Source organism: Pararge aegeria, chromosome 7 (assembly GCF_905163445.1).
Source record: "Pararge aegeria chromosome 7, ilParAegt1.1, whole genome shotgun sequence".
Classification (NCBI taxonomy): domain Eukaryota; kingdom Metazoa; phylum Arthropoda; class Insecta; order Lepidoptera; family Nymphalidae; genus Pararge; species Pararge aegeria.
In genome coordinates, this window is record NC_053186.1 from 12,147,518 (window position 1) to 12,170,215 (window position 22,698).

General features: G+C 36.8%; 1 protein-coding gene across 7 annotated transcripts in view; it reads right to left on the reverse strand.

Moving 5' to 3' along the window:
• The window catches only part of LOC120624906 (AT-rich interactive domain-containing protein 2), a 39,010-nt gene extending 18,180 nt beyond the window's left edge, over nt 1–20,830 (reverse strand). For 5 of the 7 annotated variants that reach the window (XM_039891696.1, XM_039891697.1, XM_039891695.1 and 2 more), the window contains exons 1-24: nt 20,520–20,830; nt 20,347–20,437; nt 19,834–19,943; nt 19,149–19,270; nt 18,696–18,905; nt 18,309–18,553; nt 16,518–16,699; nt 15,643–15,736; nt 15,334–15,495; nt 13,632–13,796; nt 12,408–12,536; nt 11,458–11,598; nt 10,693–10,862; nt 10,216–10,334; nt 9,788–9,870; nt 7,979–8,101; nt 6,548–6,628; nt 5,705–5,794; nt 5,407–5,437; nt 4,890–4,945; nt 4,081–4,554; nt 1,933–2,022; nt 1,158–1,193; nt 77–184 (exon numbers count right to left, since the gene is read on the reverse strand). In XM_039891696.1, the coding sequence (XP_039747630.1) occupies nt 77–184; nt 1,158–1,193; nt 1,933–2,022; nt 4,081–4,554; nt 4,890–4,945; nt 5,407–5,437; nt 5,705–5,794; nt 6,548–6,628; nt 7,979–8,101; nt 9,788–9,870; nt 10,216–10,334; nt 10,693–10,862; nt 11,458–11,598; nt 12,408–12,536; nt 13,632–13,796; nt 15,334–15,495; nt 15,643–15,736; nt 16,518–16,699; nt 18,309–18,553; nt 18,696–18,905; nt 19,149–19,270; nt 19,834–19,943; nt 20,347–20,437; nt 20,520–20,614 (3,207 nt within the window). In that variant the 5' untranslated portion in view covers nt 20,615–20,830. The remainder of the gene's footprint in view (nt 1–76; nt 185–1,157; nt 1,194–1,932; nt 2,023–4,080; nt 4,555–4,889; nt 4,946–5,406; nt 5,438–5,704; nt 5,795–6,547; nt 6,629–7,978; nt 8,102–9,787; nt 9,871–10,215; nt 10,335–10,692; nt 10,863–11,457; nt 11,599–12,407; nt 12,537–13,631; nt 13,797–15,333; nt 15,496–15,642; nt 15,737–16,517; nt 16,700–18,308; nt 18,554–18,695; nt 18,906–19,148; nt 19,271–19,833; nt 19,944–20,346; nt 20,438–20,519) is intronic. The other 2 variants (XM_039891693.1, XM_039891694.1) reach the window with 2 other exon arrangements.
• Between the last annotated feature and the right edge of the window lie 1,868 nt (nt 20,831–22,698).

Consider the following 22,698-nt stretch of genomic DNA (forward strand, 5'->3'; position numbering starts at 1 on the left):
CATAATATGTAGATTTTATAAACGATTCTGAACCATCTCTGAAAAAAGATCAAAACATGGTATTTTTTATCCCTACCTGTATGGTCGGAGTCTGGTGCATTTGTAAAGTTGGTTGCTGTACTTGCAGAGTTGGTTGTTGTATCTGCATAGTCGGTTGTTGCACTTGCATTGTCGGCTGTTGCACCTTAAGAATACTTAACATTATATTTGGAAGGTGCAGCGATTAATGTATGGGTTAGTTAGTAAAATTCTACTATAGGAATACAATAACCAAAAGTCTTTCACTAGTGTCGGAAAAACGGATGTAAGCGATAATTTTCGATATTGAATAGTCAGCCACTGACGTTTCTTGGCCAATTTGCGCATTTTTCTCATTCGGTAGGGCTAGCATGCGCGCAACGAGAGAGTTATGTCTACGCATTATATCTACTATCTCTATAAAAAAATTAGAGCAACGGGTAGATATAATTATATCATGGCGTGCATGTTAGCCCTACAGAGGTCTTACAACTATCGCTTAAAACAGTAAATCTTAAAATGACAATTTATTTGACTTCTCTTGATGTCCTAAAAATGAAAACTACAATTCTGTAACAAAACATCATCGATATTATAATAACACCGCTTAAAGTGATGATAGTAAGACCACTAATTAAAATTTCAATGGTGTGAATTAAATATTTTTAAACCTCCTTCAATAAAATATTTATAAGCTAAGTTCTATTATAAAACTATATTAAATCTAAAACTATTGAAGACGATACCACCGCAACTAGCGAAGTAACCAAGATTCTGGCAGCTTTACCCCGTTCAATGGCCAATGTAATAAGTAACTGTGCCAACTCTAGGATCACTTGAATAATAAAATATTTACTGCGTACGACTAGATTGCGCGATACGGGACGACACGCATACCAAGGTTGTGTGTCGTGCCGCGTCGCGTGAGCAAGCTCATGACTAAGAGCCCCGAATGGGTTCGAAACTAGCCGGGCAATCCCCGACGAAAATTCACGTGAGTTCAGCCGTCTATTACATAGTAAAAATGAACTTAACTTACGATAATTTGAATAATAAAAGGTTAAACATAGTGTACAAATTTGATCTAGACGGCATCGTACCGGAATCGTCGTCGTAATAAATACTTTACATCTAAACACCTTAGCTAGAGCACCAGAAAGTATCCCACGAGGCCGCTATAGGGTACAGACATGAAAAAATACAACGGATTACTTTATTGCGGTATTAATACTGTACATTTTGTGTGGAGAGCTACTGACATGGTGCGTTCTACGAATATAATACAGAAAGTGTTTTTTTTTTTTAATAAACAAGGTGCGTTGAAAATGGGTACGAACCCAAAGTGGGGTATATTGTCGAAAACGTTTATCACAAACTTTAATGTCACAGGAAATTACGCAGTGACATCTAAAACATCGGCTGTAAACACAGCTGATGTTTTACATTTAAGGTCAAATGGGTTCGCGGAAAACTATGACAACAGTAAAGGGCTATTCTGTTGTCCTAGTTTGTAGTAATTCAACCACGTGTTCATACGCACACGCTTTAAAATTAAGTTGAAAAGCACGCTTTCATTATATGCGCAGGATAAAGGATAAATTCGAGTCCTTTTTGCAATACGAAATCAGCATTTAAGAAAAATCATTAGCAAAAACACTATTATTGGCAATGATGTGCATATTATCAAACATAGCTTAGTTAATTTAAATCGGGGGTATAAGGCAGCTGTTTTTTCTACTTATGTCTTTGTTATTCTATTTTCCCATTTATTTTCTAACTAACAGTAGAGTGGAAATAAGTGGAAATAAGTGTAAATAAATATATATAAAATAAACAAATGTTATTAAATAACTGGTAACTAATGCTGCCATGTCAGTAGCTCGTTAGGTGTCGATATAAATAATAGTTGCTTACCAAATCATCTTCGTCTTCGAGCGCCGATGCCGCGATAGCCGCGTACAAATTAGCAGCGGTTTTCGACACGCTCTCTTGGGGGGAATTGCTCTAGCGATAAAATACAATGTTAGATATCCAACCAACAATTGGAAATAGAATTATCGTTCGCATCCTTAGGCAATGCACGTCACACCAGCAGCGCACAAGCTTCTCTTAAAAAAAGAGAATTTAGAGCAACTTTCTACGCCGCTCCAAAGCGTCTGAAGCGGGCTTTAGCGGTTATTCTTTCATTTAAGTAAAAATAACCGAGACCGAGACATGGTCGCTAACTATGGGCCTCATAAGAAGGCTCAGAGTCACTCAGCGGGCGATGGAGAGAGCTATGTTAGGAGTATATCTACGTGATCAAATCAGAAATGAGGACATCCGTAGAAGAACTAGAGTTACCGACAGCTCAGCGAGTTGCGAAGCTGAAGTGGCAATGGGCGGGGCACATAGCTCGGAGAACCGATGGACGTTGGGGTCTTAAGGTGCTGGAATGGCTACCCCGCACCGGTAAACGCAGCGTAGGTCGGCCCCAAACGAGGTGGACAGATGACATCAGGCGAGTAGCTGGGAGGCGTTGGAGGCAAGCGGCCCAGGACCGTGCATTGTGGAACTCCCTACAAAAGACCTATGTCCAGCAGTGGACGTCAATTGGTTGAGATGATGATGAACCGAGACCGATGTTTTAACGTGTTCTCCGATACAAAGGGGTGGTTATCGCCAATTTCCTAACTTTGGGCTGGTACTAAGAATTCCTAATTAGACAAAACCAATTTTACAACAAAAGTTAAAACGCTATTTAACGAGATACGGTTGTAAACGGAATCTTAAAAGAATTTAAAATTTATTATGTAAAGTAAGTTTATAAGTTATAATCTTAATAAGCGTCTTTTAAGATTCCTCTTAAATTTCCAACATGATTGTTATGTTTATATATATTATGTATATCCCAAAATAAATTATTATTTTAGGATATATAAATATAGAGGAACACTAAGGAAATAACATTTATTCCAATAGTAACACAACCAGATTCTGATCAATTCAACTTGAAAGGATATATATTCTCTTCTTTAAAAAGTTACGTTACGCATAGCCAAAAATAGATATTTTATCCGCTCATAAATAATAAGGATGTAAATATTTCAAATCTGGTAGTAGGATCAATTGTTGAATGACAGAAAGAGGATGTATGCACGTCACGCCTTAAATTTTATTACCATCTTTATCCTCTGAATCTTTGTATCAGCCTGTCTCGCTCGCACTTATTAGCACGTATGGGGGCCGCACTTATGGTTAATTCTATTTATCATGAAAGATTCAGATGACGACAGTGGTACTATAAGACTTGCGAGGGAGAAAGCAAACCCCTCAGGTGGTTATCGGCAAATGTCCTTCCGAAAAAGCAAAAAAAAAGCAAATGTCGCCACTTACGTAGTGGGAACATTTGCTTTCTCCCACTTTCTTATTCACATTTAACATTTAAACAGCGGTATAGAGAGGTTTTTGCTCGAAGGAAAAATTTTTATATTTATGATGCTGTTTTCACAGGAGGACTTTTGTGAACACAGTATCAGAAATATCCCTCACCCACACTCGTTTTTGCTCACACGTCCCAAGTTTGGCTGGTAGAAAATGCTTTAGCATTAAGACCGCCTTTTGCACCACACACAAGAGTTTAAAAAAATATCCATCCAAAATGTTGCATTTTAAAAATGGCTGTCATAAAGCAAATAATCGGTAAGTAGCAACTTTAGATTCCTTAGAATATTGGTTAGTCGGGTTGGTTAAAATCATACTCCTCCTTAACAATTATTCAATCTTAAGTCAACGTTTCCTGTGGATTCTCCGGTACGTTGCAGAAGATCTGTTTGGTGTAGAGTATAAAAATGGAAGGAATTATAAATGACAGATTCTCCTGCTTTTCTCGGAGTATAGCAAATTAAGCTTAATTTTCATAATATATCGGTTTAAATCGTTACAAATCTATGTTCAAGACGTGTAGGCATTTAGTGATTTTCTATAGATGAAAAAAAATTAATCGTGAGTAATAAACATATTATAAGACAACATACTAGCTGTCGATTATTTGTTTTAATCTATAGTTAGAATAAACCATACCTCGGATTTTTCTTCCATTTTCGCCTTCTTATTCGGGGGTTCCGTATACGAATGATCTGTCACTACAGTTTCCATTATGTGTTCTTTATCGGACTTAAGACTTTGAATAACGCTTTGCTGGAGCAGTTGAGGTATTAGCTGCTCATTTTTTATAACTATTTGACCTTGATCATTTTTAAACTGCAATAAACCTTGAAGTTGATCGCTCTTCAGCTGTATGACCTGACCTTGGTCGTTTTTAATCTGTATCAACTGGCCTTGCTCGTTTTTAATTTGGAAAAACGGCCCGCTAGGTTGAACGTTTTCTGTATTGATTTGTATGAGGGGGTTTTCGGTTTTGACTTGCACTATTTGACCGGTTTCGGTTATCTGTATAGTCGGTGCGTTTATCTGCTGCCCCAATGGTACGACTTGTACAGGCGGATTGGACTTTTTCTCTAGAAGGTCCGCTAGCATTTTGTTTTGAGCGGTTTTCTGTGGGACGAAATTTACATAATGAACATAATTTGTCTGTACCGGATTTACTCCAATAATGCTATCACTTTCGCACAATATGCAGACGAATACCGTGCGATAGAGATAGATCAATATATCAGCCGCCATTAATAAATCTATTCTTAAACAGTGCGAGCATGCTTAGGTAGTACATAATGTGACTATGTAATATGAGTTAAGTTAAGAAAGTATAGACAGCCATTTCGATTACCCCACTAAAGGAATCTTTTACGCATTCAATATTTGATTTGTAGTATCTACTGTAAAAGATTTTTTTTTTTTATAAAATAAATATCAATTCTAGGTATACATACAATAGTAAGCTGCGCCTGATCGTCAATCTGAATTTGTACGGACTCTTCTTTTGGCACTGTAAATAAAAAATAAAAAAGAAAAACTACATCACCAGACACTCTCGTAAAAAATCCAGGCAGAGTTCATACATTAAGTTTAATAGCATGAAAAGCCTTTTTTATTTAACTTGCTTCGCACATCTTTCAAGTTCAATTTTTTTTTTCAAATATTCATGCATTTTCCGGCATCCTATGTAACTTACATAGGAATGTTTAATGTGAACAATGCAATGGTGTTTTGATAATAATATAGTAACCATGAATCTACTGGGGCTCTGACATTTGAAAGGTCTTGTATCACTTGAAGTGTGACAAATAACTGTTCCGGCGTTATGCCAATTTTATACATAAGGCTCACTGAGTTTAGCCTATTAAGATTGGTCACGATGAATATTTGGTTGATAAATAGAAGACAGAATTAAAAACGAATTTTGAAAACTCTTTTATATAAAATATAGCATCAAAAAGTTTTATTTACCTAAAACGTCGTCCACAGCGCTGACAACCATCTGAAAAAACAAAAATGAAATTAAAATCTGAATAGTCTGAATCTTTAATAATTGCTTAGTATCATCAATTTACTAGCTTCTTGGATGGCCAGTGCTGTGTCACAAAGTACACAGCACTGGCCATCCAAGAAGTCACACAACAATTCATTGTTAAAAAATACCATCCGGAATAAAATTAAAACTCTTCTTTTAAACTGTTGATGTCGTGTACACCCAAATACTTTTTTTTTGCATACCCGAAATAAGGGTGCGTCAAATACTCATTACCTTTTCACCTTGCACATTCTGACTGGTAGTAACCCCACCAGGTATTATTGTAGTACATTTGATCAGGGCTTCTGGATCCACTTCCATACTCTGAAATTTATTTATATCAAAATGTTTACTTATTCAAATTCAAACGCCTCATCATCAGAAACCTCCCGCCGTCCTAAGTGTCTGCTGTGCGCAGGCCTATTGTCTCATAGGATAAATTATTACGGTAACCTCACAGCATAATTAAAATATGTCTATCTATTTTAAAGCGTTTATACTTATATAAATAGGATTGTTTCAGAAAAGGAAAATGGACGTTAAATAACTAATAATAATAAGCTAACTACTGTGTACTGTGAGGTAAAAAATTATAATTAAATCATAAAGACACCAGGAAAACCTTTTTTGTATAACTGACCGCAATATTTGGCGTATTTATTTATTTATATGAAACCGAGGCAGAGTTTAAATCGACACAGAATATTATAATTAGTTATTTTTTTTTTTTAATGAGATAAAACTTTTAATCTAAAACAAAACTCAAAAAAAAAATTGTTAACAAACAATATTTTTCCCAAAATTATCCAATTACATTAAAAATATATATATAGTATATATATATACACACTATATAGTATATGTATACTCACATATATAGTAGTATATATATTCACTATGGAGTATAGTTTTCATTGGCTTAACCGGCCGTTGTTCGGCTAAAATAATTTTAAAGGTACTTTTTAAGGTAGATGAAGAACAATGCAAATAAATAGCATTTTTAACTGCAGGAATACGGAAGAAATTCTACGCTTTCTACGAGAAGCAGTTATTTATACTACGTAATAAATTACTTACGGATGTTTGACTCGGGTGCACTACTACGGTTCCAGCTTGAGTTGGCCCGACCCTCTGTTGACTTTGCTGTCTTTGAGCAACCTATGTAAAATCCAAATTATAAAGAATATTTCTAAATGCTAACTAGCTTCGAATTGGGAAAGCTTATTTGCTGTAAGTGTATCAAAAATGCCACGATTTTAACAAACACAGTGAAATTTAAAGGATTTTTGGTATTTTTCTACTTACAGCAAATATTGACTGACAAAAAAACGAAATGCACATGTTTCGAAATAGCTCGCTTTGTTTTTTTATTTACATACAAATGTATTAAATATGTCTCATACATATGTATGATCGATACTTCATAGAATCGCAAAAATATTAAGTACAAGGGAGATAACAGTGTCAATATGTTACACAAATTTAATTAAACTAACTTGACATTTCTAAAAATCCTTTTACAAAGGAAACAGTGGTTTAAGGAAAACACTACTTTAAACTCGAGATCTGTATAATGATAACACCAATTTATATCTACACCCTGATTCTGTTACTTTAAGCTCAACGACTACTTTACAACCGTGACTGTCAAATCGTTTTTTTTAGTTTTAAATTGATGAGATTGCAAGATATGCCTTAAAAGTTATAGTATAAACACCCGCAACTCCAAACCGTACCCAAAATGGTCCATTTTACTCTCACTTTTAACTTATCGGACCAGAATGAAACCAAGTTACATTTTATTAATGAAATTTATCAGTTTATTCGCAAAATAAACGAAACAATTCAAAATATTACGTTAACGGTTATACACGCTATCCAAGTTTTGGTACAATCAAATCATAAAACTAAAATATCATCATGCTTGATAAAACTATATTTTCTATGCATGCTGTATTGAGTTACTACCAAAGAATATGTTAGTTATCATCATGCTTAAGTAATTATCGCTACTACTATTTTTCCAACATATTTTAGTGTTTTAATAAGTACTCTTTGTACATGCATTTTGTTAATTTTATTGTTTTTTTTAAATCCTTGGACACTTTTACCTAGTTGTGATCAACGCAACATTTTCTTCTGTCTAGACACTAAAAGTAATCCAAAATCACGTATACTGGAATTATTTGGGCTAGAATTTACAAAATATTATTCATTTTAAGGTAACATAATAAACAATTTTTTTTTTAATTTACTTGTTTTAGCGCTTTTAAAGTAGTACTATTATCTGCTACTCAAGATGGTACAAACCCATTTATTAAGCTATCCCTAACGCTGTTTAAAAAAATAATTATAACAGGATATTTAGGAATTGGAATTAAATAGACTAGAAACACGTGCTCTCCTAGGCACGGGACACTCAGCCTCATATAACTAAAAAGAAAATAAAACATCCCAAAATAACGTAAGTATAGTGTAATTTTAAGTTAGTTGTGTTAGTTGACTTACTTGCGCGTGCGTTGCGGGTGCAGGGCTTACTTTGTGCGCTAGGAGATGTTTGATGAGCGAAGTGTTGGACGTTGTGGATTCCAACGCCTGTGACAGCACAGGGTGGGGTGGTTGCTGTTGGATCTGTGGAAGACAGGTTCTTAAATTTTAAACATCATAATCAGCCTCGTGACCTTTTTTATTGTGTTTCGCATCAAAGCTATGCCCAATAATGACCACGCTGGGCAGGCGGGGTCGCCGCTGCCGACACCGGCCTGTGCCATTCAGTCAAGCCAAAAAAAGTGGTTATACCGCCACTTCTCGGTCGCCGGCAGGGTGCACCACGGGCGGGTGAGGTTGGCAATTTGGGAGGCTTACCCAGCTATACCCCCATGTAAACGCAGCGTTGGTAGACCCCCAACGATAAGTGCAAAATCAGACAATTAAATGCTCGAGCAATTTATTGTCCCCATTGAAAATAGGAACGTATTATAGACTATAGTTGACAATTGTATAAATCTCGATACAGTGACGCTTGCATGCTTGCAACTTGGTCGACCGCTTTTTTTTAATTCCACCACAAGATTGATGTAGATTAAAATTCTAGCATGCTTACCTTTTAGGGGTATGTCAGTTATAGGATTAGTCCTAATTCCTTATCGGTTCTATGTGGGTAAATACCCCCCTAATCGCTTGGTCTGAGAAAATTTCGAAATGATAAAACGAAAATATCCCCCACCAGGAATCATCAAACCCAGATCCTCGCACTTATAAGACGACAGCGCTCACTACTGTGCCCGGGTCATCTGAAATCACCGTAACGCGACCGTCTAAAAAGAAACCTACAGGCGTTAGTTTACGAATGTGATACGGGATGGCGCTGTCATTCACAGCGCCAGTATACAATATTATTATCATATAATTAGATCTGACCATTCAATTAAATATTAATTAAAAGATGAAGGAATTCTTTTAAACATGTCCGCAAAATAATTTTGTAGTAAATAATAAACAAAAAACAAACAAAAAAATATTGAAGAACAATTAATGTATTAATAATATAGTATACACCATTAAATGCCATTAAAATAAGGATTTAACATTGATATTAATACGAAGTTCTTTGCAGAACTTTGTTATATTTAGGGTCTCAACGATGGGTCATGGTGATTTGGATATGAACTACGCAATCGAGTTATAGTTTCTTAATATGATACAAGATGGCGTTACGCATTATTATATATCGCGCTATCATTTGTCGCAACAGAAAGTATAAGTAAGATACATTTCAACTCATAAATGTTTTCAGAAGTTTATATGAATTTTTTGGTGCTGTTTCAGCGTAACTCATACGCTAGAAAGAGCAATATAATAATAAATAAGGCAAAATTCGACCACATTGAAGACACTTAGAGTCGTCAGTGGGTACTTCACTCTTTTGGGCTTTTTTATATAATACAAGGTAATTCCCGCGAGTTTATCCGAGTTTTTTGCGGTTTTTAAAAAATCGCGGGAGACGTCAGTTTTTCCGTTTAAAAATTATCCTATGAGCTCTTCTATGCAAAATTTCACATTTGGTTTTGTTGTGGAGCCGTGCTGTGTGTGTATCTGCTGGAATAATGCTTCTCCCAAGGGGAGAATCAACACACTGGGCAGACGGGTAGTGGTAGCACAGAGGACGCTATTCGTTCTCTGGAGTTCGATCACGGCACCCACGGGTAGAGAAGAGGTGGTTACAACTGCATTCTAAACTGTAGTCCCCACACGTGCTCGTCAGTGGCTAAATAATAAAGGGCATGATGTACAATATTCCGTATAGCTTTTAGTTACCTGTGGCTGCGGCGGTAGTGGTTTCGGCTCGCTTGCAGCAGGTTTGTTTGTCAGTTGGGCCTTCAGGATGGGTGAAGACGGTCCTGGTTGAAAGTTTTTTTTTTTTTAATAGAAACTTAAGAAGCTCTGCTATACTTGAGTGACGGTTCCATAGTAAGAAGATCTCACAATATGCTCTCTACACATAGGCTAGCACCGCAAGTGAATGCTAAGGACTTACACGCTCGAGACGCTGCTTGCACCATTCAATGTACGTACTGCATGTCGCTCGCCAATAATTTATTATAAGATTAATCGTTAACAAACAAACCAACAATTTTACACTTGGCTATGGTAGAAAAGACATCGGTTTTTGTCGTTGTGATTTGTCTAATGTTGCGAACTGAAAATAGTCACACTAGAATGAAGCCTTTTAAGTCGTCACTTACCAGCAGGTGGATTGGTCCTATTCGGCAAATTTTTCGATCGTATACCGACATACACGTGTTGTGTTTCCCCTGTCGACGTTGTTAAGGTATTTGGTCCTACGGTGCCTCCAAATACAGTCCTATAAGACAGACAGATACAACGAGAATCATATAATCAGACTCATGTGCATAGAAAAGGTTAATCTGATTATTTTATCGTTATTCTATTTCTCTTTTATTAACAACTCAACCTCTTTTAAGATTATAAAAAAACAGTCGGGGAATTCCCATCAGAAATGAAATTCTGCATTTTATTCTGAGGATCGGAAAAAGTTAAACCAGAAGCTTGACGATAACGTCCAAACTACACCAGACGGAACTGAACGAATCGCATGAAGGAGGCATAACGCCTTTTTCTTACGTGACAATTTCTACCAGTTAACTCCTACCGCAAGCAGCTTGATGGAACACGCTTATAGTTCACACCAAAGACCTCACCTGACTAGCCGCGGGAAGTGCGCAGGCGCAATGACGCCCTTGCGCGACAGTTTGGTGCAGCAGGCCAGATACAGTCTGTACACTTCACCGGCATCGCACGTACTGTTGTCATTCGCTGGTAAAGCTTCATACGTGGCTCGGAGCCAGGCTTGCACGAAATGCTCGTTTTCCTTGCAATACAAAAGTATACATTACAGTATTTATAATAATTCGGAGACAAATTTGTGATAAAAAATACGCAGTGACAACCATTACATAACATTAGCTACGCGTCGCGTAGCGTAGGTACTATACGCGTGTCGGTATTAGGGTTGTCATAAGTAAACACTTCGAATATTTTGAATTCGTTTGTATGGAAAAATAAATATGCTTCTTTTGATATTTTTACAGGGTAATTCCTTATAAAATATACTTATGCACCCTTAAACTTTCCTAATTCTTTAAATCCTAGTAACCCTAATATTAAAATGACGAGGAGCCTAGAAAATACGCTAACTGCAACTTGACGTAAGGCCTTCTTTATAGATAGAACCGCACTAAAAATGTATAACAAAGCGCAGCTTTTTGATAAGTCGAAATGGCGGGACTCGGCTAGATCTCTCTCTCTCTCTCTCTCTCTCTCTCTCTCTCTCTCTCTCTCTCTCTCTCTCTCTCTCTCTCTCTCTCTCTCTCTCTCTCTCTCTCTCATTGGTACGCTGAGGATGATGATGATGATGATAAAGTAAATCTTGTTTATTACTTGCTGTTGTTGATCTTTCTACACACCTGTACAGTCCGTTGTTGCAGGTGCGACTGCTGCAATGACGACATGGGCGCTGTGGCGGGCACTGGTGCTGGCGTGGGATTTGACACTGTTGCCAAAGGCGGCGGTTCTGCTATCGGCTTCGAAGGCGTTGTCGGTTGCGACTGAAACGTATGGTAACATTACCTTCAAATGAATTTATTTGGAAGCGAATCTTTACATTGAGTTGTTGATCAAGAGATACACAGACCTCTAATGTCGTGATATAAAAGGTAAAGGCTTCACCTCTTATACCACGACATTATCGTAATGATTTTTCTACATCTCTAAAATTGCCAGAACTAAAGTGGATTACTTGGAAGATGTAAGTGTGTAGCTCATTTTTATCCACGAATGCGAGGTGGTGCGATGATTGGTTTACTTCATTCCTTGGTTAGTCTTTAATTTAACTACTTTCATGATATATATACACATCTGACCTAGTTCGGTCCTATTTAAGTCAGATGTCTGATATCATACTATGAGACAATAGCATATTACATAAAAATCGAATGCCTTTATAAGCAGAATCTGTATAAAAGGACTTTTGCTATTTCAAAGTATATAAAACGTTCAAACGCAAATTTAAGATTGCATATATATGTGTGCCTGTATACCTACTTTAAGATATATATTTTTTCATTTATCCACCTTGATTGAAAATGTTACAAATAAAAGTACACATAAATGTTATTACAAAATACTAGTTCCAATTTTCTTATTTAATATGTTTGCTGACAATTTTTGTGTATTCTTATGATTCAGTTTATAAGTAGTTACTTGCTTGGTGTTTATGCTGTTTGTTTTTTGTTAATTCTTAGTTTTAAGTAAACTGTTTGGGTCTTAATAAATGAATGAAAAAAGTATGAATTAATAAATGAATTAATGCACGACAGAATCAAAGAAGTAATGAATTTAAAAAAAAACTTCTAACCTGTGGAAGAGGGGTGAGGTGCGGCTTCTCAACTTCTTTCTCAGCACCCGCGGCGGCAACGGCCTGCGGTCCACTCACGGTTTCAACTACGCGCATTAGTATGCACGCACGCGGACCGTAGCTCTGCGCCTGCCGACATTAACTAATTACTCAGGGCAAATAACTCCAAATGCCAAAACAAAATGGCTGTAATCCATGACCATTTCCCGGCTGATTCAATTCCCCGACAACCCTGGACGACCTTAGTTAGCCTTCTAGAGTTAACCTGCATGATTAAAGAAAACGCATGTCTTAGCTAGAACCAGTGAATGATTCTACTTTAGACATGCGAAGAAGTTAATGTGAATCCGGCCCACAGAGGAAGCTACGGTTAAGACCTTTCGTTAAATGTTATGCGATGATATATCGTAATTCCGGTGTATCGTAAATTACCTGCAATCCACGACACATATGCATAGAATATCTAATTTCTTGTCAGATATCATATACCCGTATTCAGAAGGAAACTATTAAAGCGACCTCGTTTGTAGAAAACATCAATTTAATCTCTTGAAGTTAGGTGCAAAAATCAAATTAAAATAACTTAACAATCATTAATTTTTATCCAGTATCGAGAAGTGGCGTGCACTTCCTATATGCACGATACCACTGCCTACCAAAAATATATATATAATTCTTATTGGCCCATTTTATGCCAACTACCCGATTTATACCAGCCTGTACGGCTAGCATGGGCAGGAGACAATTATCTTCCATAAAAATATACCTTCTCCCACCAGTGGCGTTCCTAGGGTCTTGAATAAGAGCAAGCCCAGTTACATATAGGACTAATTCAACTCATCATATGGCCTATATAGGGCAGTTGTTGTTGTGTCAAATAAAAAACATCAACTCATCTTTGAAAAATAGCACGATTATGGTCCAAACGAGCGTTATGATTAGAAGTTTTTAATTGATAATTAAAGCCTGGCTTTTCGGCTTGTATGGTAGTACCGCCACTGTCTCCCACAGCTTTACCAACTCTCAGAGCACTGTCGCACAAGTGAAAATAATATACAAATAATATATGTGTATTAATAACCGATTTTCGTAAACTTCTCCTATTCCATGTCCTAGTGATTTAGCAGGTGGGCACGTTAATTATCTCCTGACAGGGGATATAATCAGGATATAATATTTAATACCGACGAAAAAAACACTTTTGATTATAGAATAATATATTACCTCAACCGTAACAAGCGACACCAGTGTTTGTATCAAACCGGGAACTCTTGCGACTGCCTCGCACGCACGGTCGCCCAACGCCGTTAGTGCGTACACGCACTCCAGCGTACACACTAGCACCATGATGTCACGGAGAGTTAGGAGAGCGCATACGTCACTATACACCTAAAAATTTGATTCTTTAATGAGTCATCAGTACGACATTGACATTGTAGCCCAACTTGGCGCAATGGCGCGCGCTCTTTTTTATAAGTGGTAGGTCCCAGGCTCAGGCTAATTTGTAATTTCTGAATTTACACTGGTCTGATCTGTCTTCGGCTGTGGCTAGTAACCACTCTACTAACAAACGATTAAGCATTCCGGTGCAATGTCGCGTTGAAAGCGTTGAAACCGATTATCCTAAATAAATAAATATATTTAAATTTATTTATTTAAGTAATGGTATTGTAAGCGGTTATAACCCAGTCGGTAGAACTTCAACTGAACTCTGGCCGGCTCTAATACCAGGACGCACCTCTAATTTTTCTCAGTTATGTCTGTTTTAAACAATTAAAATATCACTTGCGTTGCAGGTTTCCTCACGAAGGTGTGACCGGTGACCGTTGAAGGTGAAGGAAAACATCGTGAGGAAACCTGCATGCCTGAGAGTTCTTCATAATGTCCTCAAAGGTTTGTTTAGTCCACCAATCTGCACTGGGCCAGCGTTGTGGACTACGGCATTAACCCATTCTCATTGTGGGAAGAGACCCGTGCCCTGTAGTGGGCCATTAGTGGCCTGGAAGAGAACATTATGTAGCGATAAGTCCGCCAAATTGTATACACTGTTTTGATATTGCTTTTCTGTTTTATGCACTCTTTGTGTTATGCAATATTCATTCATTCTTGTAGTGTATTTTTGGCCCGACAAACTAGTCGAAGTCAGATCCTCCTGACCCATATTGTGTTAGAATAACTAGTAATTCTAACATTTATAACTTTTGCCCGCTTTTCATCCTATTAAATTTTTTATACAAATCCCGTGGAAACCATCTTTTGTTTTCCTGGGAAATAAAGTATCCTATGTTACTATCTGATCTTTCAACTAACTATGCCAAAATCAAAACTGGTTGCTTAGTTAGGACGCAAAGGAAGGACAAACCAACCAACTAATACACTTTAGCATTGATAATACTAGTAAGGATTTATTATATAACTAGCTTTTGCCCCGTGGCCTCGCTCACGTAAAGTTAAATTTTTGATTTGTTAATTTTGACTGCAAAGTTTTTATAAAATGTCTTGCTGCTAATAGAAAAATATGAACGTAAATTACCTTCGGAAACTTTCATATAAATTTTCATCCCCTATTTGATGCCTTTGGAGTTGGAATTTTTACAATATGTGAAACACGTATTTTTTTATTTTTAATCGAAAACCTAAAATCAAAGTTTCATGGAATTGACTTGGAAGATGAATTGATAAATGAAGGATTTTATACAAACTTTTATCCCCCATTTAACCCACTTAGATAGGAATTTTCAAAAATCCTCTTTTAGCGGATTCCTACATTGTAATAAGTATCTGTGTGTAAAATTTCAGCCCGATCCGTCAAGTGGTTTGAGCTGTACGTAGATAAATCGATTAGTCAGTCAGTCAGTCATTCAGTCAGTCAGTCAGTAACCTTTGCTTTTTTTTTATATAGATAATATTAGGTAAGTATAGAAACCTTAGCTTCCAGCGCCTTAAGCAATGCATCCTCGTTGGCCTCATTCTGGGCTAGTTTGTTGAGAAGCTCCAAAGCAGCTAGAACTCTCGCTCGATCCTGCGATATCAGCGCGGATTGGATCGTCGATAGCACGTGTCTGGATATCAGGCATGTTGCTGGATCCTGGATAATGATATACATGCCTTTTTTATTTATTTGAATTTAGCCACAAATATTGTTATATAAATATATATATATTATTAAGAGCATGTTTTTTGCAATGCAAGGTCTCGGTTTAAAGATTAGTAAATAAACTAAATGTACATTTACCTTAATGATTAGTTCAGTAGAAACATTCCCCAGGGTGTCCAAGCCACTTTGCCTCAACGTTCCTACCCAACAATTTGCACAGAGTAGCAGGAATCTGTAACAAAATTATGAGTAAAAGAAGTGATGTCAATCCAAAAATGTGTACACAGAAATGTAGTGAATTTGCTATCTTTATTTTAGACCTGAATAATTGTGTAATTACCCCATTGTTTGGGACTGTTAAGACTAGATTAGACAAGATTTCGACGATCTCCCTGGCGCAACAGTGAGCGCTGTGAATTTAAGTAGGAGGTCCTGGGATCGATTCCCGGCAAGGCCAATTTGGGATTTTAAAATTTCGGATATTTCTCTGGTCTGGCGGGAGGCTTTGACCGTGGATATTTACCACCCTACCGACAAAGACGTGCGGCTAAGAGATTTAGTGTTCCGGTGCGATGTCGCGTAGAAACTGATTGGGGATAGGACTACCATACTCCCTAACAGGTTAACCCGCTACGATCTCAGACTGCATCATCACTTACTACCAGATGAGATTGCAGTCATGGGCTCACTTGTAGTGGAATAAAAAAAGATCAAGTATCAAGATCAAGATCCTTTCCGGATCTGGGTCGAAACAGGTTTCTAGCAAATATTGATAATATATTAAAGAGATTTACAGTCTCATTTCTTGTAAAATCACAAACGTTAACTATTGCTTGCTATTTGTTTTTGAAGACTTCCCTATGGCAATGGTGAGGGCAGTGGTCTTATGAGCGGAGGTCCAGGGTTCGATGCTCATCTGAACCAATTTTGGAATTTGTAATTTCTGAGTTTTCTCAAGTCTGGTCTGGTTTGGATGCTTCGGCTTTGCTAACATCCTAAGAATTTCTATTTACCTTATCAATGTTGCATTCCTTGCAAGATATTGCACGTTTTCCTCGTGGAAAGACAACGAGCGAACAATAGACGCGATCTGTAGAACGCGTTGTGTGTACACGCAACTTGCTCCGCCAGCTAACTCTGGAGCGAAGAGTTGGTCCTCTTCCGATGGTTCAGTCACCCAATCTTCCAGTAAGTCCTTTTTAAAATAAGTACACATAAATATAGTGAAAGCTTCAGTAAACTGGCACTAAAATGATAATAAATATTATAATATGTAATAGGAAAAAAGCGTTCGCGTCACCTGGTTAACGACGGTCGAATTAGAGTTTAAGAAAGAGTAATAACTTCATTTACTAAGCTTTTATTGAAATAATTTGTTAATTTTATTGAAACTTTCTAAACATTACGTAAGTTGTATAAAATAAAAAGAATACATTGCATTTACTATTTTATATTCATATGTTTCTTTTTAGCAGAAAAACATCTTGGCTTAAATGTGCAAACAGATGTTACTATTTTTTTCTTTTTTTTTTGGATTGTGTGTAGCTGATTTTAACAGCGTAACGCGGGCTTGTTGGTGAGCCTCGGAATGGGGCTCTGCCAGGAAGAGTTTGAACCCTAGGGCTCGAAGAAGCGAAGGGATCGTCGGCCTGAGAGCGCCTCATGTGAGGCCGAACCTCGGCTCAGGCGACGATTGGAGTGTAAGGGTTACGGACGGTGATTAATCCGCACGCTTCCTAGAACGTGGTGCGAGCCCACGGATACCCATCCGTGCGGATGACGTTAGAAGTCGGGGACCTCGTCTTCGCTTGCGTAGACGCTGTGCAGAAGTTAATTGTGTGTTCTGATAGGGAGCATTGTCAGTAGTAATCTGATCGTGAGGGTCGTGAAGGATATGTTGCCTCCTCTTGTTGAGAGTGGCGCTAAGGTTGGGTGAGTAAAAAGAAGCCGCAACTATGAGAGGGTTGGGATGTCGGATAGACTTCTCTAAGTAAATTTTCGAGAGTTTTTTGAAATATTGAGCAATAGTGGAGAGTTTGAGATCTCTATGGAGATCGACGTTGCGTACTAACCAGGGGCACCCAGTAGCGTTGTGCATGAAACGGTTTTGGACATGTTACTAGCTAGCGTCTTTACTAGAACACACTACAACCTATTTCCATTCAGTTCCAGTTTTTAGGTAATAAAAACTTCAGGAAACCAAATGGTGTCTAAAGCAATCTCTTTCGACGACGATAGTATATCAATCTGAAGATAATAAAAAGAATATATCAATCTATGTCAGATCATTGTCTTTTAATTTCAATTTCTTTATTTGCAAATTGAGTGCTACAATCGCCATCGATTGGCATGCAAATCTGATTCCTTAAGAACCTAATCTTACAATGCTAATTAATTTAAATTCTTATCATACAAATAATAATAACAACATACAACAAATCTATTAATAAATATATGTCAAAGTTCTATAAAATGTCACATAGATACATATTCTTTAATAGCATAATATCGCTTTTTAAGTCTTTAATTTTACGCTTAAATCATATAACATTCAGATTTCTGTCCGCCAATGACGCTGGTAGCATATTATAAATAAGAGGTGCCATATTAAAGATACTTTTGCCGAAAAATTTTGTATAATGACAGGTATGACATATTTTATTCTACGTTCATTGTTAGAATATCAAAATAGTTGATCATTTGTTTTAAAAAATACTTACTTTTACAGAAAAACAGGAATACCACCTATACAAAGAGTTCATTGTTTAAAGCTTAAATAAAACGAATTGTACATTAATCCTCACCTCCTCAACTATCTTCTCCAAACTGTTATCTTCTTCTTCCCCTTGCCTCAAACAGTCTGTCAAAGTATTATGAGCGGCTAATGCTTGGACCATTAGTTCTGGTTGTTCTATACCGGGTTGCATAAACTTGGTCTCATCTGCCAGTTCCTTGGCACCACCACCTCCAGCTCTCAACTGCCAGAACTCATGTGGATATCTTCCTCGGGCTTCATAATATGACCGACCTATTGTGTCTCTTAGACTTGCTGAAAGAGTTAAATTGCTATTTTTCAAAAGATTCATTCAAACACATATTCAGTCACATGCATACTACGAAATATGTCAAATATTCACAATTATATGATGGAGACAAGAGAAACAAAATATACTGAAGGAAAAGTTACTTACAATGATTATAAACTCCCGCATGTGCGAGTAAAAAGTCCAATATATGTGGAGTAGTGCTTAATGGTAGTCTGTTAGAATGATCTGCGGCAAGAACAGTGCAAACGTTGACCGCAAAGTCCTGTTCATTTGGCATAGGTGATAACAAGGACAAAGTCAATCTTTCTGATGGTCCAGCGATTCTATTGCCCGTGCGAAGAGGTTCTCCTGATGCTGAAAGAAAGTTTGTTGAAATTTGTGTAGTAGCTTAAAGGCTCAGGTTCAAACTAATTTTTCATTGTTCCCAAATGAACATACTTAACCCTTCTAACATAGTCGCTGTTTTCTATTGAATTACTTTTTGAATGGTCTCATTGTTTGTTTGCAGGAAGAATGCCTTTAATGCTATGCTAAGATCTGCACCTTATGAATTTTATGGAAATACGTATGTATCAACTAAATAAATCATGCACCAACCTGATATGTATGTGCCACCGCCATATGAAATCCTTGGCATTCCACCACCCCTTCCCCTTCTGGGATCCTCGTCCATATCATTATCATCATCCCGACCTGGTGGTCCTTTGGCTCTTTCATACCTTGAAAATAATAACATTATTATCAAATTATTCATCACTGCAGAACCTTTTTATTGACTACTTCAGACTTAACATTCACAGCCAGACTTATTTTAAATATTTTAGTCTTCTAAATTCCTACTAATATCAAATTCAAAAATGTTTTATTCAAATAGACCTTATCACTTGTGAAGCATTCATACATAAATGTTACCATTAATGTTAGCTGATGTTGATAACTACATTTGTTAACTTAAACTAAAGCTAGGAGGATTCCACACGCACACTGATATAAGAAGAGCCCACAACAAAATTACAGGATTTTTTTTGTTATCATCATCTCAGTCATATTAATATTTAGCTACGAAGTAGAAGCAAATCACCAAGCTTTCTACCATTCATGTAATCCTTAATATCGTAATAGGATTTTATGATAGGATTATTTATAGTGGTCTTCTACAGGTTGGGTAGGAAGAAAAAGATTTAGAAAGAGATTTTTCTTCCTACCCAACCTGTAGAAGAGCTGTCAGCGGTTCATACGGTTTATAACAATAATAACTATTTTTCAAGATTCAAATACTTACTTTTCTAAATAAGTTCCATATATTCTTCTGAGTAGTGTAGATCCATTTACACAAGGATGTGGTAATCTTAGTTGACGTAAAAATGACTCCCAGGTATCATTTTGATTTACCTATAAATAAATATACCAAATTTATTTTATAAAATATCATAAATTAAACCTAAATCCATGCAATCAAATTTTAAAAACTAGTAGTTGTCCATTTTTATTTTGGTTTTTTCCTTAATGTTTTGGGAATTGCTTTTATGTCCATGTAGAGGATGTTAGCAATGTAAATGCCAAATTTCACCACAACCAGTATGCCTGCTAAGTTAATAAGGCCAATCTTATTTATCTCAGTTACAAAAGTATACATCTCCAGGATGAAAGCTATGCTTGTTAGCCATATTCCATCAGTCATATGAGTTCATTGTTACAAACTTAGGTAACAAAACAAACAGACACTTTAGCATTTGTATTATTAGTATTGAAGCATGGCTACTTAAAATAAATGTGATAATATTTACAGACTTACCCTACTTAGACCTCCCCGCTGGAGTACAAGTGAATAAAGTAGGTACAAATCTATATCAACTCCATTCACTACCGGTATTTTATACGGTATACTGAAAAAAAAATATTAAATTTATAAACCATTCTACAGAAGATATACATGTTCATTAATACATAAATAATCACGCGTTATACTTTTTACTCTCGTTAAACTGCTTCAAATCCTTCAAAAACGTCTCCTTATCCCGCGAATAATGTCTGGATTTAGTATTTATTTGGGATTTTGCCATTTCTGCACTCTTTAAAGCGGCAAAGGCGCACTCTAATTTATCAATAAACACACACTTACGCTTACAGTTAAGCAACACTACTCCCTAAACATTTTACCAAGATTAATTTTAATTAATGATTTTATTGTTATTCAAAAGATTATAATTGGAAAAAATGCCTTCGAGTTTCGACCCAAAATTAGAATATAGCTTTTGACATTGACACTTATCAACAGAGCCGAAGCAGCGTCGCACTCAGTGTTGCAAGACTATAAACTAAAAGTAATACCGTGGAAGTCTTTCTGTAAAGAGTAAAGACATCAAAATTAACTCAAATATTAATAACAATAGTTCACCACGAATGCCTTATTCGCGCGTTTCACCCACGTTAACTGTTGTGGGCTGTAAGCATAACATAATAGTATAATATTGGTCAAGTGATTCCCTTCCCCACAGTTCACAGTTTCCCGTAATTTTAATTTTTCGCTATTTATTAAACTATGCGACCAAATAGTATACTGCAAAGAGCAAGGTTTATCGACCTAAGATTTGCAATAATTAATCTATGCCTAAAAAAACTATTGAAAATCATATTTTTATTTGGCTTATTTTTTTAGCCATTTTCATGCGATTTCGGTGCAAGTTGACGCATTCTTTACGATTTTTATATATTTCATTGTAGACTTATACTTCTATAAATAGCACTATGATAATGATAAATTATTTAGGAAGCCAATGCCGTTTACAGAATCATGAAAGGAGGGAAGGATATTTTTTTATACGCATTTCCCCAAAAAGTGTCGTAAATGTAATTTTTTTAAAAAAGAACGGCTTTCAAATATGAACTGTTTGAAAGCTGACATTTAGATTTTTGAGGATGGATTCAGAGATTAATACACGGAGTGCCAAACCTCAAGAAATCTGCTAATGATCATATATCCAATATCCCGTTCAGTATAAAACTGATTTTGATTGGTCACAATTATTTTTTCTCAATATAAAATGGTTCACCAATGGGTGAATTAATTGAAGAATAAGGCTAGCTTGCACATGGCATTCTACCTAGATTTTATTTTATAATAATAAAGTTAAAATCTACAGCCTAATAAAAATTATATCGGACAAGTATATTATTGTCTGGGAGACCTTAATGCGATGGTCAATGACCTCAGCAGAATTTCTAAGCAGGTGGGCCTCGTATGAAGATGAGCAACAGGAAAATTATGTCTAACGCTCATGGTCCGTAATTGTTGGGATCTCTGCACTCGATTTGTAGACGAGTACATATACCTACGACACACGGACCAGTTAGTTGGACCTCCACTTTCAAAAAAGAGGTGAACCTTCGTGGAATCTTCTCGTCCAATTTCTTCAGTGCCTGCAGATTAAACTAAAGTCTTAGAACAATGCGTGTTGTCAGTGATGATAAAGGGATCTGCAACGTGGTTGCTTACTATGGGCCTCATATGAAGGCTCAGAGTCACTCAGCGGTTGATGGAGAGAGCAATGCTAGGAGGAGATCCGTAGAAGAACTAGAGTTACCGACATAGCTCAGCGAGTTCAAAGCTGAAGTAGAAATGGGCAACTCGGGGAACCGATGGACGTTGGGGTCTTAAGGTGTTGGAATGGCGACCCCGCACCGGTAAATGCAGCGTACGTCGGTACGGTACGTCCCCAATAGGTGGACAGGCGATATCAGGAAAGTCGCTAGGAGTTGCTGGAGGCAAGCGGCATACGACCATGGATAGTGAAACTCCCTACGAAAGACCTATGTCCAGCAGTGGACGTCAATTAATTGAATCGATGATGATGATGGTGATATTGTCTGCCACTTTTAAAAAAAGCAAACTCACAGGTATGGAGGGTAGAGGTAAGGAGAGTCATCTGTGTATATGAAAAAGTGTCGTCAAAATGTATTAAATTAGGATGGCGCCACATTTGCATCAGGGTAACTCTTAAAAGAAGCGCCAAATATAAATATTGTTAGAGTAGGCTTGAAAAATAAACAAGGAAGTATGGAGATACAAGGAAGTAAGGTTATATTTACCACAATATTTTGTACAACGTAAGTTGTTGAAATTCTCAATAATTAACTACTTTAGTCG